Below are 26983 nucleotides of genomic sequence, written 5' to 3'. Positions count from 1 at the left end.
TTTTCGCCGTTAAGTCGAAACGCACCAACATAAGCACCTACATCACTCACATGAAGCATATACACAGCAGTAATAAAGTGAAACAGTAAAAAAAAAGTAAAAGAAAGATAACAATTTCTAACCTTTACTTGTAAATAAATAATAAAAAACATAAAGCACAGCCCTAGCTGGTTTGGCTCCGTGGATAGAGCATCGGCCTGCAGACTGAAGGGTCTCAGGTTCAATTCCAGTCAAGGGCACGTGCCTGGGTTGCAGGTTCGATCCCCAGTGGGGGGGGCATGCAGAAGGCGGCCAATCAATGATACTCTCTCATCATTGATGTTTCTATCTCTCCCTCTCCATTTTTCTCTGAAATCAATAAAAATATACTTTAAAAAAAACAAACAAAGCACATATGTACATACATCGAAATGACTGAGCTTTTTTTATATATATAAATAAATAGGAGATGGCAACATAACCACGAAGCAACGTACGTCGAGTCCGACGTAACCCGAGGGCTGTCTGTATACAGATTCAACACAATCCCAGGCAAGATATTGGAAGACTTTTTGTAGAAAATGGCAAGCTGATTCTAGAACTTATATGGAAATATAAGGACCCAAGTAGCCTCCAAACACTTCTGAAAAAGAAGCGAGGCTCAGTCTAAGTCCAGGCCTTCCTCCGAAGGGCTACATGGATCAGGTTCTGTTCTGCAGTCTGGAAACTCAATACATACACACAAGGTCCACTGATTTTTCAATAAAAGTCGCAGGAGAGCCCTAGCTAGTTTGGGTCAGTGGATAGAGCGTGGGCCTGAGGACTGAAGAGTCCCGAGTTCAATTCCGGTCAAGGGCACATACCTGGGTTGCGAGCTCAATCCCCAACAGGGGGGCGCGCAGGAGGCAGCCAATCCATGATTCTCTCTCATCCTTGATGTTCCTATCTCTCTCTCCCTCTCCCTTCCTCTCTGAAATCCATAAAAATATATACTAAAAATAATAATAATAAAATAAAAGTGGCAGGAGAGGCCAGCTGGTGTGGCTCAGTGAATTAGGCATCGTCACATACACCAAGAGGTTGCTGGTTCGATTCCTAGTCAGGGCACATGCCCTGTTGTGGGCTAGATCCCCATAGAGGATGTGCAAGAGACAGGTGGTTGATGTGATGTTTCTTTCTCATCAATGTTTCTCTCCTTTTCCCTTCCTCTCTCTAAAAATGAATAAAAAAATTTTTTTCTTTTAGTGACAGGCGAATTCAACAGAGACAGAAGGTGTTTTCAACAAACAGGGCTGGAACAACTGGATATCCTGTAGGAAAGAAATAAATCTCAACTCCCCCTCCCTTACAACTATCCCAAAATTAACTCAAACTGGATCGAGTGAGAGCTAAAACCATAAAAATTCTAGAGGAAAACTTGTGCTTAGAGTTAGGCAAAATCTCCTTGATGAGACCCAACATAAACTCTTAAAGAAAATGATAAACCACACTTCCTTAAAATTGAAAAGGTGCTCTTTTAATAAAAAGGCACAGGCTAAAAAAAAAAATTTATAAAACAATTCTATCTGATAAAGGACTTGTATCTAGAATATGTTTTTAAAACTCTTATCAAATCAATAATAATAAAAACAACCCAATTAAAAACACAGGCAGAAGATTTGAATAGACGCTTCACAATAGATATGTAAATGACAAATAAGTGCATGAAAAGATGCTCATCATTAGTCTTTGGGGAAATGCAAATTAAAACCCCACTGGAATCCCATCAAAAAAATGGGCAGCCGAAACCGGTTTGGCTCAGTGGATAGAGCGTCGGCCTGCGGACTGAAAGGTCCCGGGTTTGATTCCGGTCAAGGGCATGTACCAGGGTTGCGGGCACATCCACAGTGGGAGATGTGCAGGAGGCAGCTGATCGATGTTTCTCTCTCATCGATGTTTCTAACTCTCTATCTCTCTCCCTTCCTCTCTGTAAAAAATCAATAAAATATATTTTTTAAAAAATGGGCAAAGGACCTAAATAGACACTTCTCACAAGCGGACATAGAGAAGGCCAAGAGATATATGAAAGAAAACATGCTCAAAATCACTAATCACACAAGAGATGCAAATCGAAACAACAATGAGGTACCATCTCACACCTGTCAGAATGGCTATCATCAACAAATCAACATATGACAAGTGCTGGCAAGGATGCAGAGAAAAAGGAACCCTCTTGCACTGCTGGTGGGAATGCAGACTGGTGCAGCCACTGTGGAGAACAGTATGGAGTTTCCTCAAAAAATTAAAATTGGAATTCCCATTTGACCCAGTGATCCCACTTCTAGGAATATATCCCAAGAAATCAGAAACACCAATTGTAAAGGACATATGCACTTCTATGTTCATAGTAGCGCAATTTACAAGAGCTAAGATTTGGAAACAGCCTAAGTGCCCATCAGCAGATGAGTGGATTAAAAGACAGTGGTACATCTATACAATGGAATACTATGCTGCTGTAAAAAGAAATAACTCTTATCATTCATAACAGCATGGATGGACCTGGAGAGCATTATGCTAAGCGAAATAAGCCAGTCAGAGAAGGATAAGTATCACATGATCTCACTCATTTGTGGAAATAATGAACAATGTAAACTGATGAACAAAAATCGATCCAGAGACATAGAAAAATCAAACAGACCTTCAAACCTCAGAGGGAAGGCAGGGGAGGTTGGGAGAAGGTGGGGTAAGAGATCAACCAAAGGACTTATATGCATGCACATAGGCATGACCAATGGACACAGACAGTAGGGGAATAGGGCATGTGCTGGGGAATGGGAGTGGCCGGGGGGAGGTCAATGGGGTGAAAAGGAGACATATGTAATACTTTCGACAATAAAGAATTTAAATTTTAAAAAAATCATTGGGCCAGCATTACAGCCCAAAATGGCTAAAATTAAAGACTGACCACAGTAACGTTGGACGTTGGGTGAGGACTCAAACTAGCTGGCACACACTGCTAGTGGGAAGAGCACTGGCACTCCTGTACCCAACTACCCACGCCTTGGGTCTACCCAAGAGAAATGAAAACTTAAGTCCACACAAGACTCACAGGGATGTTTCTCAGAAGCATAATTCACAACAATTAGAGCTGGAAACAACCCAAAGCTGGACCTGGATGGAACCAGCAGTCAGTCCATCCCAGCATGGAATCCTCCTCCACGGTGAGAAGGCGCAGACTCTGAACACAACTGCGGAAATCTCACACAAACCCTGCTAAGTGCAAGAAACCAGACAGGAAGCAGTACAGGTGAATCGTTTCATTTATATAAAACTCGTGACAGCCCTAGCCAGTTTGGCTCAGTGGATAGAGAATTGACCTGCGGACCAATGGGTCCCAGGTTCGATGCCAGTCAAGGGCATGAACCTTGGTTGCAGGCTCCTTCCCCACCGGGACCTGGCTCATGCAGGAGCCAACCAATAGATGTGTTTCTCTAACATCAATGTTTCTCTCTGTCTTTCCCTCTCTCTTCAACTCTCCCTAAAAATCAATGGAAGAATATCCTCGGGTGAGGATTAACATAAAACCTGTGACAGGGCAGCAATGGGTGCTGGGATGAGGGTGGAGACCGATAACCAGCCAGGGCGAGAGGAATTCTGAGGCTCTAGAGCAGCGGTTCTCAACCTGTGGGTCGCGACCCCTTTGGGGCTCAAACAACCCTTTCACAGGGGTCACCTAAGACCATCGGAAAACACATATATAATTACACATTGTTTTTGTGATTAATCACTATGCTTTAATTATGTTTAATTTGTAACAATGAAAATACATCCTGCATATCAGATATTTACATTATGATTCATAACAGTAGCAAAATTACAGTTATGAAGTAGCAATGAAAATAATTTTATGGTTGGGGGTCACCACAACATGAGGAACTGTATTAAAGGGTCGCAGCATTAGGAAGGTTGAGAACCACTGCTCTAGAGTGTTTCTGTATCTTGCTGTAGGGAAAGGTCTGTGGTGTGTGTGCTTATGAAAAATCACAGACCACACATACTAAGAAGGGTGAGTGCTCCTGATCTAAACCATGCCCGTTAAAGTGAGAAACATGCACGTACTGGTGGACAAGGACAACAGAACCCTCAGGCACTGCCAAGCCACTTAGGAGACGGGCTGGCGGTTCCTGACGAGGCTAACCACACACTTGCCACACAGCTCAGCCATTTCTCCTAATGTGCACCAGGAGAGGAGAGGAGGGCCTGCACAGGAGCTTTAGCACCCTGCCAATGGTGAGTGGATGTTAAGTGTGGAAACACGGATGCTCTCACCATAAAAACACATCACTGCCGCATGCGGTGACATGCACAGAGTTAGGCCAGATACAACCAGTGTTCAAGCCATTTAGGTGAGAAAGACTACTGGGCAAAAGGCAGAAAGGTCTGCCCCACGGGGAGAATTGCCTTCCAAGGGCATGCAGGGCCTCCAGGGGAGAGGGACATCGAGTCTGATGGTGACGGTGGAGAGGCAGGTGCACACATTTCTCAAAACTCAACTGAGCTCTAGGCGTGTGCTCAATGGTTAGAGCATTGGCCCACACACCAAAGGGTCACAGGTTCAATTCCCAGTCAAGGGTATGGATCTCGGTTGCAGATTCAATCCCCACCTCCAGTTGAGGCGAGTGTGAGAGGCAAGCCATCATGTATCTCTCTCGGTCGATATTTCTCTTTCTTTATCTCCCCACCTCTCCCTCCCTTCCTCTCTCTCATAAAAATCAATGGAAACATACCCTCAGGTGAGGATTAATAAACAAAAAGAAAAACGTCAAGCTGCACACTGATGCCTGTGCCCCTGCTAGTGTGAGAAAAAGAACCAAAGGCATGCATGTTCGCACCTGTTTCAGTCTACAAAGTGCATCCGGAGAGGATGGCCCAGAAAGCACTGAAGTTAGCACTGGAAAGGTACTGACGGAAGGGGAACAGACCAAAAGTGCATCTCAAAAATCTGTTCCACAGATTCAAAATATAAAATTATTGCTCAACCCGCCAGGGCGGCCTTGGAGCAGTGCCGCAACTCCTCTAGTGAACATGGCGTTCCGAGCCGCAAGGGCCGTGCGGGCCGCGGCCTGCAGCCTGCGCACCGCGTGGGCGCCCGATGCGGCCCTGGGGCCTGAGGGCGGGCGCCATCCGGACGCTGCGCACCGGTCCCAATCTGCTGTTGGTGCGTAAATTCACAGAGAAACATGAATGGATAACAATAGAAAATGGTATTGGAACAGTGGGAATCAGCAATTTTGCACAGGAAGCATTGGGAGATGTTTTCTGTAGTCTGCCTGAAATTGGGACAAAACTGAACAAGCAAGAGGAGTTTGGTGCTTTGGAAAGTGTGAAAGCTGCTAGTGAACTCTATTCTCCTCTGTCAGGAGAAGTGACTGAAATTAATACAGCGCTTGTGGAAAATCCAGGACTTGTCAACAAATCTTGTTATGAAGACGGTTGGCTGATCAAGATGACACTGAGTAACCCTTCTGAACTAGATGAACTAATGAGTGAAGAAGCCTGTGAGAAATACATAAAATCTACTGAGGAGTGAAAATGAACCCACCTAAATAAAGTAATCTGAAACTAACTAAATAAATAAATAAATAAATAAATAAATAACAAAATATAAAATTATTAATTTTCATTTTTACTGAATTTATTGGGTTGACACCGGTAAATAAAATTACATAGGTTTCAGGTGTCCAATACTACAATACATTATCTGTATATTGTATCGTGTGTTCATCACCCCAAGTCAAGTCTCCTTCCGTCACCATTTATCCCCCCGTACCCTCTTTTACCTCCCCCTACCCTTTACCTCTGGTAATCACCATACTGTTGTCTGTGTCTGTTTTGGGGTTTTTGGTTTTTTTGCTTGTTTGTTTTTTGCATAACCCTTCACCTTTTAAAACAAATGGAAAATAGAAACTAAAACAAACAAAAGTTAATTGTATATCAAAGTGGTAACATTACACACACACAGAATCATTTCCGTGGAGTTTGAACACACAAAGAACCTTCCACTGAGTCTCACTGTCGTAGCTAAGTATATGGTAGCACATGCCAGATACATAGATGCTTCATTTCATCAGGACCCAAGATTCTCTGTGCAAGAGGAGCGATGCAAACATATCAAAGCATTTATGGGCGAAACCTGCTACACCAGAAACTGAACCGGCAATACTGTCTTGAGCTCATCCATGTGGCTGCAATGGACTTCCTGGCCACCTCCACTCAGACCCCAGAAGCAATGACATGTCGCAGCAATCCCAAGCCTGGCGGGAAAGTCCCCCTGCAGGCCCAGGGCAAGGAGGACCCAGGAGCCAAGAGCACTCCTGCTCCGGCGAGGGAGCGCTCACTGCCAACTAGGACAGAGATGTAAGGGGACCAAAAGAGGCCACCTCTGGGACCCCCCCAAGGCCAATCACCTTACTATATGCAAAAATTAATCCCAGAGGTGTTTACTACTAACAGGAAAAGGACATTCAGGACACACACATGAAGACGGGTAACATCCAGGTAAATTAAGGCAGGGAGAGCCACCGCACACTGTCCCCACTCATACCTACCACCCACCACGCTCACCCCCACCACGCGCACCCCCACCACGCGCACCCCCACCACACTCACCCCACCACGCGCACCCCCACCACGCGCACCCCCACGACGCTCACCCCCACCACGCGCACCCCCACCACACTCACCCCACCACGCGCACCCCCACCACGCACACCCCCACCACACTCACCCCACCACGCGCACCCCCACCACGCACACCCCCACGACGCGCACCCCCACCACGCTCACCCCCACCACGCACACCCCACCACGCTCACCCCCTCCACGCTCACCCCCACCACGCTCACCCCGACCACGCTCACCCCCACCACGCGCACTCCCACCACGCTCACCCCACCACGCGCACCCCCTCCACGCGCACCCCCACCACGCGCACCCCCACCACGCTCACCCCCACCACGCACACCCCACCACGCGCACCCCCTCCACGCTCACCCCCACCACGCTCACCCCGACCACGCTCACCCCCACCACGCGCACTCCCACCACGCGCACCCCCTCCACGCGCACCCCCTCCACGCGCACCCCCACCACGCGCACCCCCACCACGCTCACAAGAAGCCTGACACTTCTTCAACCCCTCTGACCACTTTCCACACCAGAACGCAGCTCCAGCTCAGCCTGCTGTCTGGAAGGTTCCTCTGCCAGCATTCAGGGGCTCCCTGTCCCGCCGTCCTCAGAGAGGCCTCCCTAACCAGCCCCAAACACCTGATCTGCTCCACACCTGCCTGCCTCACTGTATCTGAGCTGCAGGGAAAGGGCACGTGCTCTCCTTCCGGCAGCACCCCCTTCACAGGTGACAGTGCCCAGCACAGAGAGTTGGCACTCGATAAGCCCTGGAGAATGAACGCACGAATGTTAACTCACTACCCGTCCATTATAGTCGTGCTGACCACAGAACAGGTAAGGATGTGGTGTGGGAAACATCAAAACTCGGGACAACATCAGGGACAATTATAAAGACCTCTGGTGACAGGACCACAGATCACTACTCATTTCTTTCCCACATTCTCTGTCTTTATCCAACTTTCCATGATGAGCATGTATTACTTAGGGAGAAAGCAACTGTTAAAGACTTGTAAGTACAGACTGTCTTCTCGTGGCCACCCCCAAAACCAGCGCACCCAGAGGAAGGCTCAGCAGACCTGGGGTTCAGTGCACAGCCCCCACAGACACCCAGTCTTCTCTCTCCAGTGAAGACGACAGAGGTCATCACCTGAGCAGACAGGTGGAAGTGGCAGGTGCTACCTGCAGTTCCTACCAGGCTGCTCGTGGCCCCTGGGCTGCGGGAACAATAACGATAACTTCTCTCACGCACAGGAGACAGCAGACCTGAACTTCAAACCAATAAACAGACACAAGTCACAACTCCCCCTGCAGCCTGAAACACTGCAGCATCAGGGCAGGAGGGAGAACCACGGGGGATGGGACGTTTTTGTACAGCTTTGTGAAGTGCAGCTTACAGGGAAAAGATGACCCATTTTAAATGTACAATCTGATGAATCTGGACAAATGCACACATTTGTACAGTCACTACCACAATCAAGACTGAACAGACTGCCATCAACCTGAACAGTCCCGGCGGGGCAGCAATCCCCACTGGGGAGCTGAACTGCTAGAACCCGCGCCTTGGGGTCAGACATGATGGGCTGGCTGCCTGGCTTCTCCAGGGCAGAGTTTCAGACCCCGCCCCCGCATTGTTGCAGGTGCCAGCACTCTGCTCCTGGTGCGGCTGAGGGCGCACTGTGGCTGGATCACCTGGTTCACCTCCAGGTTTTTCCTGATTTGGGCTATTATCAATGAAGCCAAAGCTTCCCACCAGTGTCTCCTTTCTCGTGGAGCAAGACTGCTGGACATGGCATTACACACTGCCAAGCTGTGCTCCTACCCACTGCCCCCGTTGGTTCCCCACCCTCCACCTCCACCACCAGGAGGAGTAGTGGGTCCCGTAATGACAGCGTGCTGAGGGTGGATTGGCTGGGTACGCCATGCGGCTTTCACCTGCATGGCCTTGTGGGATGTGGGCATCTGTCACATGCTTGCTGGTTTTCATATCTTCTTACTGTCTGTGCATACCTCCTGCTGTTCTTAACAGAGCTGAGTCCTCTTACTGGGAGCTGTGGGTCCTCCCCCTGCACTCTGGGCACACTCTCGCCAGCTGCACCCTCACTGCACGCCCGCCTTCCACTTTCTGAACGTCTGTCAATGCTGAAGTCCACTTTGTCACCTCCTCCTCCAAGAGCGTGCTGCTCCTGTCCTAGGAAACCTCCCAACACGCAGTCACAAAAGTTCACCATCTGTCTTCCTACAGGTGCTCTTTTCTTGTAGGGCAGGGCTTCACTCTCACTTCCGGGGACACTGCTGTCCTGAGGCAGCTGGGTACCCCCGTCTCCTCAGTAAGAGCACAGAGCGATATAAACCCACATGATCACACTTCAATTGTGGGAAGAAGTGACACAGTCAAGGAAGTTCGCGCCTTGGCTCCCCAACCAGGGCATCCCAACTTGGGGCAGCTGACGAACCAGCCTCATCCCAAGCCCTTCTTCCTCCTACCGCCACCATCCGCCACTCCCACGCCACCCAGACAGGCAGGGCCAACAACACTCCTTGGCCACCATGCCCATGCGGCCCCACCATGAGGAGGCACCCTCTGTCATTGCCGAGGGTGGCTCCATGATACAAGTACCAAAATCACCCTGAATGTCTCCTAAAGCCCCAGAGAGTTCGGGCTGAGCCAGCTCCCTCCCAGGCATAGGGGCCCTTGCTCCCTGAACCCCAAAGCAAGGAGGCCTGCCTTATGAGGATCCTGGTGTACCAAAATTTTTTCTAAAGACACAGGACTCAGGGTCAGGGACTGACAAGAGGGACAGTCTATCGCTGCACTAAGCCCAGACACACCCCCTCCCTCCCAAGGGGCACTGCTCACTGCCTAGTTACCGGTAGGACAGCTGACACTCCAAGGGTTGAGGGGCAGTGGAATCTGGCTCTCTCAGGACCCCTCCTACCCTTGGTCCAGAAGGACAGAGACGGGCAGAACCACCTGCAAGTGGGAACTGGACATCTCCTCCCATCAGCCTCTAGGGCTCCTCCTTCCATCCCCTCCCACACAGGGCAGCCCCTCCCCTGTCCCAGCAGAGGCCTGGAACTAGTGAACAGTTGCAGTAAGATTGCAGGTTATGAGGTTTATACACAAAAGTGAGTCACTTTCCTATAAACCAGCAATGAATTTGAGATTAAAAACACAATACCATTCACACTAGCACCCAAAAAATTAATTAGCTAAGTACAAATCTAACAAAATACATATGAGGTCTATCTGAAGCCAACTATAAAACTCTGAGAATGAATCAAAGAAAAATTAAGTTGCTTGACTGGTGTGACCCATGAACCAGGAGGTCTCCTGTTTGATTCCCAGTCAGAGCACATGCCCAGGGTGCAGGCTAGATCCCCAGTAGGGGGCATGCAGGAGGCAGCCAATCAATGTTTCTCTCTCATCAATGTTTCCATCTCTCTATCCCTCTCCCTTCCTCTCTCTCTAAAATCAATAAAAACATTTTTGTAAATAAAATAAAAGAACTAAGTCATCGGAGAAATATTCCATGATCATGGACAAGAAGAATCAATATTGTCAAGATGTCAGTTCTTCCCAACTTGATCTGTACATTCAACACATTCCCCATCAGAACCCAGCACATTATTTTGTGGATATGGACCAACTGATTCTAAAGTTTATATGGAGGCAAAAGACCCAGAGCAGCCAAAGAAACCATGAAGGTGAAGAACAGAGTTGGAGGACTGACACCACTGACTGTAAAGCTACAGTGATCAAGACAGCGTGGTTACTGGTGAAAGAACAGACACATAGACCAACAGAGCAGGACAGAGAGCCCAGAAATAGAGCCCGTAAATATGGTCAACTGACCTCGACAAAGGAGCAACGGTAGCTCAATGGAGAGAGGACAGTCTCCTCGACAAGTGGTGCTGGAAGTGCTGGACAGCCACATGCAAAACAAGGATCTGCACGCAGAATTAACCCAAAACGGACCACAGACCTAAACGTAAAACGCAGAACTATAAAACTCCTGAACGTATCACAGGAGAAAACCTAGAGGACCTCGGGTTTGGAGGTGACTTTTTACAACAAAGGCACGACCCAGAAAGGAGAAAAGTGATGAGCTGAACTTAATTAAAATTCAACACTTCTGCTCTACAAAAACAATACCGAGAGAATGAGAAGACAAGCATGGAGAGGAGAGGTAGTTGCAAAAGACACATCTGATGCAGGACTGTTTTCCAAAAGATACAAAGAATTCTAAACCCAGAAAGAAAACAATGAACCCGATTAAAAATGGGCCCAGACCTTCCCAGACCCCTCACCAAATAGATACACAGATGACGGGTAACCAAATGAAAAGATGCTCCGCGTCCTAGTCATCAGGGAAACGGAAATGAAACAATGAGATCCCACTGCACACCCGTCAGAACGGCCAAAACCCAGAGCACTGACAACACCAAGTGCCGGCGAGGAGCGGAGCAGCGGGAACCCCCCTTCACTGCTGGTGGGAAGGCAGGGGCGCAGCCACTTTGGAAGACAGCTGGGTGGTCTCTTACCAAACTGAACAGACTCGTGGGACCCAGCAGTCACACTCCCCGCTATTTACCCAAAGGAGCTGAAAGCTGATGTCCACCCAAAACCTGCCCACCGACGTTTACAGCAGCTGTGTTCTTGACTGACAGGATGGGAAGCAGCCCAGGCGTCCTTCCGCAGGTGGGTGGGTGAATCACCGTGAAACAAAAGCAGCTCTACACAAACTGTATTTACTTTTTTTTTTTTTTAATGATGTTGCTAGTATTAGAGACTCCAGGAGATGGCCTAAACCCCCTAAGAAGAAGCCTCTGGTAGCTGGCTGACCGGCAGAACTAGGATGTCTGGGCCCCAGTACAGTGGCAAAGCCTCAGGGCATGCGTCCAGGAGCCCGTGTACATCACACATCAGGGGGACAGGACATGGGACACAAGCTCAAGGCGCCTCCTTTCAGCCAGGCGAGGCTCAGTCCCAGATGCCACGGGCATGCAAGGCACAGCCATCTGCTCACATGCAGCCTCCTCCACAGTGACCTGGGACTAGTCCCAGTAGGACATCAGCAGCAGGAGTGGGACAGCCACGGGACACTCTGGGATACCCTGCTCAAGACAATCCTTCTATCTGGGCTCTTTTATCAGTGTCCTCCTTCCACTCCCAATAACACCTGGTAAACAATCGCCATCACACTGTGTGACCCACCTAATACCAGACCCCCAGCCATCTTCGGTCACTCTGCACTCACCAAACCCGCCACCCTGGCAAGGCGACTGCTCTCCAGCCACACTGTCCCAACAGCTGACCCACAGCGTGGTGCTCTTCCTACTGAACTAAAGCTAAAATCAACCCATGTGTTTAGCCATGTCTGGGAAGAGGCCACAAGCAGGTACGAAAGAGGAGCGAAGGTGTGGTGACCATGGGGTGAGACAGCGGCTGCCAAAGGTGCAGTGGGACGCTGGCCAGGTCCCAGCTCTTCTGGGGTGGTGTTTGTAGGTGCTTATTTTTTAAAATATATTGTTATTGATTTCAGAGAAGACAGGAGAAGGAGAGACAGATAGAAACTTCAATGATGAGATAGAAACATTGAACAACTGCCTCCTGCTCGCCCCCTACTGGGGATCGAGCCTGCAACCCAGGCATGTGCCCTGACCGGAAATTGACACTGAACCACTGAGCCACGCTGGCTGGGCTATAGGTGCTTATTAAACTGTTTAAATGACACATAAATAAGGCAGGCTGCACCCGGACCAAAGACTGTGACTAATTCAAATCCATGCATCTGACTCCTAAACATGGGCCCTGTCCTCACTTAGTCCCTGTCTCAATTAAAGGCCATCAAAAGTCCCAGCCTGTCTGCCCAGTGGACAGACCACAAACACCTCCAGGAAACTCCCTGACTCAGGCCACAGGCACGCCCACCACGCGAGTGCCACACTCATGCTCAGGTTCCAGAATGAGACCAGCCAGCCATGCCCTCTGCCGTCAGAGAACCCACAGAGCCCCACCTCACAGGCTCAGCACCACTTGCCCGATGGCCAAACCCATGGACACGGCCCCAGTGAGACACAGCGTCCTGAGGAAGCACCGGGCGTCCAGCAGGCACACGGGGCCTGGGGCCAGAGTGCTGAGCAGGGTGTCCAGAAAACCATGTCCTGGGCAGAAGGGCCAGCAACTGCAAAGGGCAGCCATGACCTGGCCTGCTGACCAGTGAGGAGCTGGGACAAGACTGTGACACCTCCCAGGTTCGGTCCACCATCCGGAGGCCAGGCTTCACTCCGGAAGCTACAGAAACCATGAGGTCCCAAGTGGAGCAGGCCCAGCCAGGGGACGAGTAAGGAGCAGCCAAGAGCGTGCTCGGCCTGCGCACTGAGGGGACTGCGACCACGCCCTCCCCGCTGGAAGCTACCCGCCCACCAGCCAGCACGGAACACCCAGAGACTGGCTTGATCAAGGTTCAAAGATACACAAGACTATGAGATAAGCACTCCAGGCCCTCCCGCCAGAACAAGTGGTTGTTGAAGTTACCCTAATAGCTCAGACCTCTTTCAGAGAAATAAAAACGCACAGGTAAAGGTAAAGAACCCATCCCGAGGTCCAGGCCCGCGTTCCAGTCCCCAGAAGAGGACACCTGCAGGGAGTCCTAGGACCAACACGCCCTCAACACACAGGTAAGCACAGACCTCACCAGCATGTGGCCCTTCACAGATGCCAAGAAGGATCACACGGGACACCGTGCCCACCTGTGTCCCACACACAGACACCTCACCATCTCACATGCGGACACAGAACTGAGTTTGGTGACTTCTTACCACCTGTGCTTTCACAGGTTGTTGGGCCTCTGGCTCTCCCAACTCGGGATTCGGTTCTCTCTAGAGCAGTGGTTCTCAACCTTCTGGCCCTTTAAATACAGTTCCTCATGTTGTGACCCAACCATAAAATTATTTTCGTTGCTACTTCATAACTGTAATGTTGCTACTGTTATGAATCGTCATGTAAATATCTGATATGCAGGATGGTCTTAGGCGACCCCTGTGAAAGGGTCGTTCACCGCCAAAGGGGCCGCGACCCACAGGTTGAGAACCGCTGCTCTAGAGCAATAGGTCCCGGCAGGTGGCAGCCCTGCAGTCACCAAGCCAACACCATCCCGGAGCACAGTCTTAGGGAGCCACAGAGGCATGTCTGGGCAGGGCAGCCTCCACCAGGGGTTCAGGGTCAGCACCCTAGATGGCACCCAGTGTATGGTTTCCAAACTTCCAAGTGTGACATGAAAGCAGGGTTGGCTGCAAGGTGCAGGAGGCCCGCCTGAATTCAGGACGCTGAAGGGTGCCAACTCAGGGTTGCCTGTGCCTCCTGAGCCCACCACAACTGTGGCTAGTCTGGGACCATCTTCACCACCTCACTCCAGAGCTCTCAGAACAGACTTTTTGGACCGAGTTTCCCAACTGTAAGTACATGACGAAGTGGCACCAACCTGACTGCTTCTAATCAGGTCAAAGCAGTAGAGGAACTGTAGTGCCCATGTGAACACGACAGACAGAATGCCGGCCTGAGACAGTGTGCTGGGACAGAGCAGCTAACGAGACTCCATTCAGAAACGACACCGCCAACTGGACACCCACACCACACTCGGATCTGCTGTGGTCCCAGCACAAGCCCATCAGAGGGCAGGACATGGGCCTGGCTGAAGCTGGTGCTCAGTGAACATTTGCTGACTGACTGACCAAACTCACAAGCCAGCGCCCAGGTCAGGGCTGATGACTGTCCACCAAGGCAGCCCCCAGGCACAGCGGCTCCTGCAGCTCCCTGTGCTGGAGAAAGGGACCACTCCGACTAGGATGCCTCCAGGCACTCACCCTTCCTTCCAGCTGGTGTGATCACTGTAGAGCCCAGAGGAGCTGTTCAGACTTTCCAAGGTAGGACCATGAAGGACAAGTGCCTGCTAACCCAGGAAGTCCAGCGGCCACCAGGCACATGCTCACCTCCTACCCCCAGGTCTCTGGCACACATGTGTCAGATCCTAGGCGCAGTCAGCCTCTCGCTGGGCATGCAAACACTTCCCTTTGTGGCATTTCTCTAAGAAGCCTGGTCCCTCTGCATCCTCTGCTGCATGTGGACACAACCAGAAGAGATGCCACAGGAAGGAGCCAGCCCAGAGGGCCTCTCTACAGGCCTCACCCTCTGTTAAGTGTCCATAAGGTCTTTGAAAAGCTCCTCACCTCTGCTGGCCTCAGTAGCTTCGTCCAAGGGAGCTTTTCTTCATGGGTCCATGTAGCTCCAGAAACCTATAGACTCGTGAACCGTCCCTCACAGACGGCAGGAAGTCTAGGATTGCACACACAAAAACTGCAAGCCACCTAAGTCTATCAACTCAACTACCCATCCCAAGTAATAATGTCCATTCTAAGCCATTTTCATAAATAAAAAGGCAAAGAAGCCAGGAGACAATTGCTACTCTTAATGACAAACATCCCTACATTATAAAACACTTTTATGCCCTGGCCAGTTTGGCTAAGTAGATAGAGTGTCGGCCTGTGGACTGAGGATCCCAGGTTCGATTCCGGTCAAGGGCCCATGCCTGGGTTGCGGGCTAAATCCCCAGTGGGGGGTGTGCAATAGGCAGCCAATCAATGGTTCTCTCTCATCACTGATGTTTCTATCTCTCTCTCCCTCTCCCTTCCTCTCTGAAATTAATAAAAATATTTTTTTAATCTGTTAAAAAAAAAAAAGCTCTTCAGCCCTGACTGGTTGCTCAGTGGTTAGAGCGCCAGCCCTCCTAACTGAAGGGTCACAGGTTCAATCACAGTCAAAGGCCTGTACCTCAGTTGCAGGCTCAATCCCCAGCGCAAGTCAGGGCCTGTGTGGGAGGCATCAGTCAATGTGTCTCTCATATCCATGTTTCTCTGTCTCTCCCCCTCCCAATCTCTCTAAAAATCCATGGAAAAATATTCTTGGGTGAGAATTAACAAAATTTTTTTTAAAAGCTCTTAAAACAAGTGCCCCACATATACCTTGCTTTCCCAGAGACCTGGCAGCATTCAGGACCCACTCTGCCTAGCCCCAATCGCCGCCTCTCCCCTGCCACCCTCTAAATTCCATCAGATGCCATGACTCCCAAATTCCGACCTCTTCCTACCTCTCCCTGCACCCCTGCCTTACATTCAATTCCTCATACACTTCCTCAGAAACATGTCAAAACAGGGACATTGGTTCTCCTCCCCTCCGCAACTGCCCAGATTCCAGGGAGGGCAGTCCCAATCTCAGTCAACCCTCACTTCAAATCTATCAGCATGTCCTGTGACTATGTCCACAGCACGGCTGCCCCCTCACCAGCACCTTCTTTCCCCGAAGTGCGCAGTCTCACTGGCTGCCGCCACAGCCTTTCCCTGTCCTGTGCGGCCTGCTCCGGGCCAGCGGCTGCCACACTGACACCGGGACACAAACACAGCCTGGGGAGGAGGGATTAGCTGTCCTGGCTCCTAGAGTCCTGCTCTGTCCACTCAGACCACTGACGCCCCAAAATAAGTCACTTCAGGCTGAGAAGCTCCTATCATTTGCCACTCAAGTTCTGAAATCTGACATCCATCTGATGGCATCATAAAGAACTGTCTTCATTTCTCCCCAACCTCTGGGTTCAGAAACCATTTGGATATAGGCCCTCTGGGGTGCAAGTTCTCCAAAGCCATGGGATATCCCACCCGACCCCCTTCACATGGACACACTGCTCCTCATGAGTTCAGGGGTCAGAAGAAGCATGTGCATTCCTTCCTCCCGGGCCACGTAGGAGAGGCAGAAAGATCCCATCAAGGCTCTAACTTCAGGAGGGAAGCTCGAAGGTCCAACCCAGCATAACAGGCCCAAAGGGCTGCAGAGGGCTGAGCTCACGACACCCACAGTGGAAGGGCGGGGAGCTCCATAGCCTCCACCCCCTAACTCAGTCCCCTGCTCCCAGCCTTTTCCCCCACCCCCCATCCACAACCTCAGCCCCAAACTCCAGTCCCCCTGCCTCCAGCCTTGGCCTCCATCTCCTGCCTCAGCCTCAGTCCTCACACACAGCAGTGTGCGGACGGGCAGGCAGCCAGAGAAGGGAGCCAGACAAATGGGAGAGAGGGGGGGACACCTATGCACTTTTCAGGTATGGGCAATTTTTATATCTGTTTCCTAAACGCTTTGATTACTTGGACTAGACATCTAAGGATATGTAAAAATCAGAAGTTCAGTCCTAGCTGGTTTGGCTCAGTGGATAGAGCAGCGGTTCTCAACCTGTGGGTTGCGACCCCTTTGGGGATCGAAAGACCCTTTCACAGGGGTCGCCTAAGACCATCGGAAAACACATATATAATTACATATTGTTTTTGTGATTAATCACTATGCTTTAATTATGTTCAATTTGTAACAATGAAATTGGGGGTCACCACAACATGAGGAACTGTATTAAAGGATCGTGGCGTTAGGAAGGTTGAGAACTACTGGTATAGAGCATCGGCCTGCAGACTGAAGGGTCCTGGGTTCAATTTCGGTCAAAGGCACATGCCCGGGTTGAGGGCTCGATCCCCAGTAGGGGGCGTGCAGGAGGCAGCCAATCAACGATTCTCTCTCATCATTGATGTTTCTCTCTCTCCCTCTCCATTCCTCTCTGAAATCAATAAAAATAAAAATCGGAAGTTCTAACTCAAAGAGTTCGTAGCCCCACCACAAAGTTACCCAGTTTCCAGTCTCACACACAACTTTACAGCACTCACTACCTCACAGGGGGTAGAGGAGTTATTCTAAGGCATGCCATATACACGTGTGTGTAACGCACCATGCCACCACAGGAAAGGATAGTCCCCATCACCCTCCTGGCACACAGAATCCAGAACAGAGGGGCCTGCTGCGGAAGCCCCGCCCCTCTGCCTTCTGACTTCCTATACCTGCCTGATGACTGTCAGAGGTCCATCAAGTCACAGCTGCTGGCCTCCAGCCTGCGGCAACTGTCAGAGCTGAGAGCACTAAGCAGTCACTATTTCCCAGGACCAGGCAGCCAGCCTGAGACTCCTGATGCATCAACATGAAGAAAAGTTAAAGTACTTTTGAGAACTGTGCAAATTTCCCCAAATCTGAGGCAACTTTCTCCAGAGTCCTTTCAAATCTCTGCTTCAAGATTTTCAAAACCAGTTGTTAGATTTTGATCAACTCACATATGACTAAAAAAGCTCTTCAATCATATATTTATAAATGTGTGGAACTCTGGGCAGGTGTTTAAGAGCGACTCCTTCAGTGCACCTGAGAGGCATTGGGCCAGGCATTGGGCCCCCTGGTGGTGCCAGAACCGCCCTGGGAGCCAGGCCTCACGCCCATTGGGTCCACCAACCACCCATGTAGCCAGGAGACCACTTCCCCAAACGCTTTATTATGGGTCCCTCACAAAGAGGGCCCTTGTGTGGCAAATTGTAAACAGCTGGAAGAGCCGCCCACTGTTCAACCTCAGGTAATTCAGCCTTAAGCCCTCAGCACAGGGCAGTCAGCCCCCTTTACGGCGGGGGGTGGGGGGACTAAGCAACCTTGTTGCTAAAATGTGAGGACCATCAACTCCAAAAGACACCCACATCGGCGTGAAACTTTATCCCAATCCCAGTACCCAGACAGCTCTGTCCACCCTAATGATGCTGGGGACAGCCAGGAGGGAAGCCTGAACAGAGGGTGAGAAAGAGGGACCCCTGCTCACACCCTGGGCCTCCTTCCATGGGCAGTATGAAGGTGCTAGGCCAAGGAGAGCTGTCCAGTGCTGGCCATGGACAGCTCTCAAAAAGTTAGTCCCATGCCGAACCGGTTTGGCTCAGTGGATAGAGCGTCGGCCTGCAGACTCAAGGATCCCGGGTTCGATTCCGGTCAAGGGCATGTACCTTGGTTGCGGGCACATTCCCACTGGGGGGCGTGCAGGAGGCAGCTGGTCGATCTCTCTCATCGATGTTTATAACTCTCTATCCCTCTCCCTTCTTCTCTGTAAAAAATCAATAAAATATATTAAAAAAAAAAAAGTTAGTCCTTTTTCTTTCCAAACATCACTGTTATCTAAGTATAGCCAAAGAAAAATTCGGTTAAGGCCTTTGGCCTAAGCGAGGCCCACTTGTCTGTGACCCCCTGCAACAAGCTGGGCTGGTTTCTTCTCACAGAACCAGCGTCAGCCACAGCAGCAGGCTCCTGGGTCCCTGAGAACACGGCCGTCTGGACAGTCTGAATGGGAACAAAGCTGAGCGGAGTCTTCGCTGCCTCTACAGCCACGTGAAGTTCTAAAGCCAGGGCGAACATAAGGGGCGGGACAACGTGTGCGTGCCGAAGGCTCCGTGGTGGCGGTGTGCAGGGCTCACCAGATACCATTTCACAGGCTTCACAAACGCCCACCCCTTTTCCAGCCGGGAAAGCCGAGGCTCTAAGGAAACCTGTTCTGCCCCAGGTCAGAAAGCAACAGTGTCCTTGAGTAACAAAATCTCAGCTTCTAAGAATGTCACTCATGCCACAGCACTTGCTACAAGTCAGCCACCATAATTTCCATTTCTTGCAACTTCAGGGCTGGGCGCTACATGCTCCACCGCCCAGCTGGGGACCATACTCCCGACTCAGCTGGCTAAGCAGCACCGGCAGCTACCACTAGATTGTCTCTTTCCCCACCAACAAATAACTCACTTCACGTGTCAGGGAAGCAATGTCGCAGACACTGGTCTCTATAAGCATATTACTCCAGGGAGTGTTCACTTTATTGATTTTAGAGAGAGCAAAGAAGAGAGGAAGAGGGAGGGAGAGAGAGGAACACTGATGGGTTGCCTCCCATGCACACCCACACCGGAGTTCAAACCCGAAACCTGGGTATTGCCCTGACCAGGAATGGAACGGGCCACCTTTTGGTGTACAGATAATGCTCCAACCAATTGAACCACCGGCCAGGGAAGAAGTGTTCACTTCAAATAAGTCACGTGCAAATGTCCCCGAGGGCAAGGTCCCTGGGCCAGTGGGGGGAAATGGTGTTGCCCTGGAATGAGAGCCCACACTGGCCAAGCCTTAGAGCCACAGGAGAGCAAATCCTGTGGAAGCAGGACAGACAAGGTGTAAAGGAGAGAGGGACAAGGGTCACCATCCCTTGGAGGCCACACCTGGGCCTTGGTACTTCAGCGTCAGCCCACGGTGGGCTCGTGCTGAATTGGTTTTGGCAAGCTCAGTCTTGGTAGTCTCCCTGCCACCCAGACTGACCCCAGGAAGGGAGGGTTCTGAGAGGGCCGGCTTCCTTCACACATTTCAACTGCCTACAATCTGTTATTTCACTTGGCACCTGTGTGTGTGGCTTTGTCAACCCTGAGACCCTTAATCCCTCCCAAGCGTTTGTATCACAGTTGTAACAAGAATGATCTTTAGCCAAACAAGAATCATATTTATAAGTTACTTCTACCTCGCTTTATACCTTTTTATGATGAAAGACTTAAATGAAAAGGAAACATCCAATAGGAGGATTTAGTATTTTCTGATCAATTACATGATGTAGCTAGAATATTCACACCTGTCACTTTGGTTTACAGAATTAAATTGTACTCTTTAAAAGAGGACACCGTTCTGGGGGCACTGGGAGAAGTTTCAACTCTATTTTTTTTGCTTCTACTGTTATTAAAATGGAGTAACTTAATTAATCAGAGTTCCCAATCAGAATATCAACTGGGGAGGAGGGGTATGAAGAGATGTAAACTTTTTGTTTTCTAGAAAACACTTGGCTCCTTTAAAGCACAGATCTCAGCCTTCGTCACCCACATGTCACTATGAGCTGTCCTGTGCTCTCACACACGGGACTAATGCAAAGACTCACAAGACAGCTGGCACAATTTTTACTACGTTGTTTGTCTACCTGTCACATGAAGACATCCCTCACACTGACGTTAGAACAAAAGATGCAAGTGAGTCTAGGGTCACTGTCCCTACACTAGGAATCACACCAAGGGGATCCCATGAACCCCAAACACCACACCTTTCACAGCCCCTGCAAGCCAGGCCCAGCACCCACTTCACAAACTTCATGGACAAGCTCACAGCAGGTCTAGATAATGAAAGTATTGAGTAGGCATTGTCCTTGCTGAAAACAAGGCAAGTGCTGAAGCCAGCAAGGCCACTGAAGGGACCCTCACGGACAAGTAAACAGCCTCCTGACAGCTTACATCATGTACCACAACCTCAAATTCCCTTTTGTAAATGGCCCTAACAACTAGCCATACTTTCTACTAAAAGGTCAAAATACACATGAGAAAACAGAGCCACCAATAAAACACCCCTACAAACTCCGAAACAAGCACAATGTGCTCAGGTAACTTCGCCCCACCACCACCCACAGCACTGGTCCTGGCAGCCAGGTCCCTCCCTGCCCCACCCCATCAAAACAGATGCCCGCCAAGCTCTGCCCCCAGGACCAGCTCACCTGTGGTGACAGGAAGCCTTTCCTTCTTAACTCGCTGGAATTCTTTCTCAGGGTGACCTGTGGCTCTTTCCAGCAAGCACGAGGGGACACGAGGTGCTGTTTCTACTACTCCTGCCACCTCTGCAGCTGCTACACCAGCACATGTCACTACACAGCACGGGAGGAGCGCTCCAGAAGCTCAGCACTCAGTCCACGCAGGCGAGGCGGAGCGGACAGAACAGAAAGCAGGCGCCACAAATGTAAAGGTTCACTCTGCCTAAGAATCCCAGAACAAGCAGCGGGACGAGTCAGACTGTGGGGCCCTTGCACTGTCACACCAATGAACCCGAAAGGATGGCGAGTTGACAGGAGACCGAGTGGAGGACACAGAAGCTGCCCGTCGGCACCTCCGAAAAACCCGCAGCCTGGAGAGCACCTGCCCACCGCTGATGTCACTGACGGTAGTAACCAAAGGAACTGAGGTCCTTTCAGTGATCACACTGTGCTCAACAAGAAAATGACGGAAATATTCCTGCAGCCCAGGAAGGGTATGTGCCCAGGAGTCCCCCAAGGTGCCCCAGGACCTCTGTCACCTGGGTGTTAGCAGGGAAGCAGAACCTCTCCATGCAGACCTGCCCAGCCTCAAGGAGGGGTGTCACTCTGCCTGACCCACCATGAGGGGACACATCACACCAAAGGAGCAGGAAAGTTCAGTGAGAATACAGGCCATATGCCTTATCCCAGAAACAGGAGAGGAAATCACCAAGTGTGGGAAAACCATGGAACCAGGCTATGTCTCCACACCCTGTAAAACCCAGTAAGGTGTGCCTGGGAGCGCCTGCTATTGCTCTCCACAAAGGAGACACCAAGCAAGGGCACACAGGGCCAGCAGAGGAACTGTGAGCACTGGCACAAAAACTTTGCAACGCAAAGCCAACCGCTGCACAAGGTAACAGATCCCGGCTGCCACATCACACTGGGTGTGCAAGAACTCACACTCACACTTGCGACTCTCCAGCACCTGGGCTGAGGTGCACCTGAGCTTGCTGCAGGCCCGTGCAAGACCCATGACCTTAGGTCCTCCAGTCCTACAACTTCCTGGACTCCCTACTAGGGCAGCAAAGACCCTCCCCCCGCCAGTGGTCACTCACCTGGGGGCAGCTGGAAGTTCTGGATGTTCGTTGGGTTCTGGGGCGGCTGTGGCAGACGAGGGGCCAGGACCGTGGGCGTCAGCGTGGCCCGGATACCGCTGGTAGTGACCGAAGGCGTCCTGGGCAGACTCTGGGTGACCGCGCTGGCAGAGCCCTTGGGCAGCCCGGTAGGGGTGCCGGGGGCGGGCGGCGGGAGGCCGGTGGCCGTGGACAGCGCCCCTTGCATAGTTGGCCCGAGGATCATGCCGGCCCCCGCGCCGGCTGGGCAGCTGGCCGCCAGGGTCTGTGGTGGCGGGGGCGCCGGCTGCACCGCGGTCTTGGGTGAGTCTGCCTTGGCCACCTGCGCGGGCGCGGCGGCGGGCCCGGGCGCAGCAGCGGGCCCGGGCTGACTGTTGGCGGCCTGCGCGGGGGAGGGCGCGGGGGAGGGCGCGGGACCCGGGGCAGGCGCGGGGGCGGGGGCGGACGCGGGCGCGGGGGCCGGGGCCGGGGCCGGGGCCGGGGCAGGCGCGGGGACTGGGACGGGCGCGGGCGCAGCGCTGGCCCCGTTCTGCGCGGCCACTGGGGGTCCCGCCGGGTGGCCGGCCGGCCGGGCCAGGCTGGCGGCGGCGGGCGGCGGCGGGGCGACGGCGGACGTAAGGGGCGCGGGGGGCGCGGCGGGCGCGGCGGGGGGCACAGGGGGCGAGGGGGCGCGGGGCACGGGCGCGGCGGGGGCGCCGCGGAAGGGCGGTGTCTGGATGACAGTGGCGGCGGCGGGCTTGGGCGGCGGCGCGGGCGGGGGCCCGTTGTGCAGCAGGCTGACAGCAGGTGCGGCGGCGGCGGCGCGGAGTGAGTTCCCCAGCGCGGCGCTCCCATTCAAAGTTTGCGCGGCGCCGGGGCCGCCGGGCGGGCCGTTGCGGGCGGCGGGCTTAGCGGCTGGCGCGGCCCCGGGCCCGGCGCAGGCCCCGGTTCCGGGCCCCGGCGGCGCTCCGGCCTCGAGTGTGCTCAGCTTGGCGGCGGGCCCTGCGGGGACAAGCGGCGGCGCGATGAAGAAGCAGCCCGGCGGCTTCCGCCCGCCCCAGGCCGCGCCGCGCTCTACCTGCGGGGGGCGGCTCCGGCGCCGCGGCGGGCGCGCCCTCGGCCGCTCCGGCTCCGGTGTGGTTCCCGAGCGCGGCGGCGGGCGCGCGGGGCGCGAGGTGGTGGTGGTGGGCCGCGCTGGCCGCCAGCTGCGACTCGAGCGAGCCCACCAGGTCGCTCACCACTTTCTCGTCCACCTCGCTGTTGAAGAAGACCTCGTCCAGCAGATCCGAGCCCGCCGCCATCTTTCCTCCTCGGCCCGCCGCCGCCGCCGCCGCTCGGCCGGCGCTGGGCGGGGAGGCGGCTCCGTGCGGGCGGGCAGGCGGGCAGACGGGCAGCCGGCGGGGGCGGGCGGGGGGCGGCGCGCGCCGGGCGGGGCGGGGGCGGCGGCCGGGCGGGGGGCGCGGGAGGCCGGCGCTGGGGGGGGGCGGGGGAGGGCCGCGCTGGTGCACTGCGCAGGCGCGGCAGCGCGCCCGCCCCCGCCCGCCGCTCGGCCCTCTCCATTGGCTGCGGTGTCCCCCGCCCGCCGCCCAGCGCCTCACGATTGGTCGCTGCGCTCTCTTAAAAGGCGTAGCCAATGGCTGCGAGCAGCAGAGGCAGGGGCGCGGGTGGGCTGCCGGGTAGTTTGCAGTGGGTGGGCGCCTGGGGGCTGGGGCTGTAGGGGTGCGGGCCGCCGGGCAGGCCGGGTCTGACGGCAGCGGGACCGCGCCTGGGGCCTGGTGGGGCGGGGGCGGGCTCACTCTTTGTCTGCGGTCGCTCCAAAATGGCTGCGGCGGGAGCGGACGGGGCGGCGAACTCCGCGGCCCCGAAGTCCTTCGCCACGGAGACCGTGCGCCCGGGAAGGACGCGGGCCCGGGCAGGGTGGCGCCCGTTGTCGGCGCCATTGCTCCGGGCGGGGGGCGGGGGCGTGGGAGCGGGCACGGGCCTGCCCTCCGGCCCGGCGTGGTGTCCGCGACCGGCTCCGCGCAGCAGTTTCCGGGGCGCGGCGGGAGGACGATGCCCCGAGACAGGCCCGCCGAGGCTTCCCCGGTGTGACCGTCCTGTCACCCGGCCGCTCGGTCTCCAGACAAGTCATGGGAAGCCAGCCGCGCCGCGGGGACCGGTGCTCCGTGGGCAGCGGACCCATCTGGAGAACCTGCCCGCCCCTGGTTTCCTGTAAGTCATCTGAAATCGTGTTTACGAAACTTGATAAAATATTTCGGATAAGGTTATCTCTGTGCGGTTTTTGGGGGGGTTCACCAAAAGATGGCCATGCTATGGACGTTTCCAGTGGTTTTCTTCTCCCCTTTTTGGGGAGAGGCAGCGGGAGGCACAGGGCCAGGCTCCGGCTGCAGGGACAGTGTCCACGGTGACCCCCACCTCCGCCGTGGACGGCTAATGCCCCCTCCAGCCGCCCGGAGAGAAGTGGCCTTGGCTCTCACAATCCGGTGTGCGGGCTGAGTCCTGGGGCCCCGGTCCCGGAGTGTCTGTCCTCCCTCGCCCCCGGCTTCTAGTCCAGGAGCAATGGAGGCTGGAGCCCGGGAAAGGTGCCTGCCTTCCCGGGAGTGTGTCGGGCGAATCCGCGAATGTGGAACCGGAATTTTGCACCTGAACTTTAGGGCCCAGGAGGCAGGAGCGGGGAGCCCTGGGATGGGCACTGACCCTAGCCACGTTGAGCACAGCGTGCGCCCGTGGCCTGGTTTTCAAACAAGAGCAGACGTGCGGAATTGTGTGTAAGATCTTAAATGCTAACAACTAACTAATTAGAAAATGTTAAAGTGAGCTGAACAAATGTATCAACAAGACGACTTCAGCCTGGTGTAGACATCCATGGTGGGAAACACAAAGGGCCTCCATATGCCCTCAAAACAGGAGTCAGGGGAAATGCAAACCGCAGCTACAAAGCTTCCAGACTCTGAGGCCCTGGCAGGGCCACGTGCCTGCGGGGGAGGGGCCCATTTCGGTTCCTCACTGAGATACTTAGTAAAGGTCCACGCGCCATCTCAGGCTCTGCTGTGCCCCACAGAGCGGTGGCCCCCCAAGGCCCGCGAAGATCCTCCAACCCAGCCTAGTCCCGGGGCCTCCTCCGCCGGCAGGCGGGACTCTGTGTCCTTGGGTGCCTGCCAGGGCCCGCCCCTCTGCAGCAGGCCTCTTCCCGCATTGGTGCTGACATCACCCCCCAGAGTCCTCTGGGGCACCCTCCGGCACAGCAGGAAGTGTGGGAGGTTGAATCTGTGCCCTGCCCCCACCATCCCAGCTCCCTGGAAAAGGTGGGAGCTGCAGGCAGTTTAGGCTGGTGTGGTGCTCTCCAGGGCTCTGCCCACGCGCAGAGGGAAGCCACTTGGCTCCTGCCCTCCCCCTAACAGAGGGGAGGGAGACCAGCCAGCCCGTCAACCTTGGTCACCCTAGAAACTGAGGGCATTTTCTTCGAATATCTGTGTGGTTTCATTTGTTGCCCTGAAAAGTTATGACTTCTGTAGCTTGGAAGTAAGATCACACCTAAACATAAAAAGAAAAGGGGGGATGAAAACTAGTGTAAATATTTAAACACCAGGTTTAAATATGGGGAAAAAAATGTTTGCTGTGAGAATGGCAGAACCCCAAACAGTACACCCTCCCTCGTCACCTGCCACACTGCAGATGGGCAAGGCCATGGGCAAAAGGCAGACTCCCTGGCTGGCAGCTTTGTCGGCCACTGATTAAGTGTACTGTCTTTTCGCCCTGACCGGTTTGGCTCAGTGGATAGAGCGTCGGCCTGCGGACTGAAAGGTCCCAGAGGTTCAATTCCAGTCAAGGGCACCTACCTTGGTTGCGGGCAAATCCCCAGTAGGAGGTGTGCAGGAGGCAGCTGATTGATGTTTCTAACTCTATCCCTCTCCCTTCCTCTCTGTAAAAAATCAATAAAATATATTTTTTTAAAAAGTGTACTGTCTTTTCAATAAAGTAGAAAAAGCAACAGATTTACTCATCTATACTAATAAAAGGGTAATATGCTAATTAGACTAAGAGACCTTCTGGACAAAGCCATGGTGGCGGGACCAAGGCAGAGGTGGTTAGGGGTGATCAGGCCAGCGGGGGAGGGCAGTTGGAGGCAATCAGGCCAGCAGGAGAGGGCAGTTGGGAGCGAGCAGGGGAGGGGGGGGGCAGTTGGGGGCAAGCAGGCTCGGGGGGGAGGCAGGTGGGGGCGAGTAGGCCAGCAGGCAGGTGAGTGGTTAGGAGCCAGCGGTCCGGGATTGTGAGAGGGATGTCCCAGATTGGAGAGGGTGCAGGCCGGGCTGAGGGACACCGCCCTCCCCCCCCATGAATTTCATGCACCGGGCCACTAGTTTAATATAAGAACAAATAACTAAGTCAATCATTTCTGCCTTGCTCTGCTGTACGAAAGGTACAAAGTGTGTTTGCTCTATTACCTGTGCTTTTGTTGTCTGCCTGAAGTACATAACAATAGCTTTTTAATAAAGGCTGGCAGCCCTAGCTGGTTTGGCTCAGTGGACAGGGCGTCAGCCTGTGGACCGAAGGGTCCCAGATTTGATTCCAGTCAAGGGCATATGCCCAGGTTGCAGGCTTGATTCCCAGTGTTGGGTGTGCAGGAGGCAGCTGATCAATGATTCTCATCATTGATGTTTCTGTCTCTCTCCCCCATCCTCTCTAAGATCAATAAAAATATATTTTTTAAAAAATAAAAAAATAAAGGCTGGCAGCTAGATGGCAGCTGTGGGGACCCAGTTCCTG

The 26983-nt window shown here is 53.3% G+C and overlaps 1 protein-coding gene and 1 pseudogene across 1 annotated transcript in view; one reads left to right on the top strand and one right to left on the bottom strand.

Annotated features, from left to right (window-relative positions):
- TAF4 (TATA-box binding protein associated factor 4) overlaps nucleotides 1-23626 on the bottom strand; it is a 61278-nt gene extending 37652 nt beyond the window's left edge. The window contains exons 1-2 of the mRNA XM_059705156.1: nucleotides 23295-23626; nucleotides 22220-23218 (exon numbers count right to left, since the gene is read on the bottom strand). Of these exons, the coding sequence (XP_059561139.1) occupies nucleotides 22220-23218; nucleotides 23295-23517 (1222 nt within the window). The 5' untranslated portion in view covers nucleotides 23518-23626. The remainder of the gene's footprint in view (nucleotides 1-22219; nucleotides 23219-23294) is intronic.
- On the top strand, nucleotides 5007-5599 carry LOC132240212 (glycine cleavage system H protein, mitochondrial-like; annotated as a pseudogene).
- Nucleotides 23627-26983: the final 3357 nt, after the last annotated feature.

This window comes from Myotis daubentonii, chromosome 8, assembly GCF_963259705.1.
Source record: "Myotis daubentonii chromosome 8, mMyoDau2.1, whole genome shotgun sequence".
In the NCBI taxonomy this organism is placed as follows: Eukaryota; Metazoa; Chordata; class Mammalia; order Chiroptera; family Vespertilionidae; genus Myotis; species Myotis daubentonii.
The sequence above is the reverse complement of the archived record's forward strand: the minus strand, read 5'-3'. Positions and strand labels throughout refer to the sequence as shown.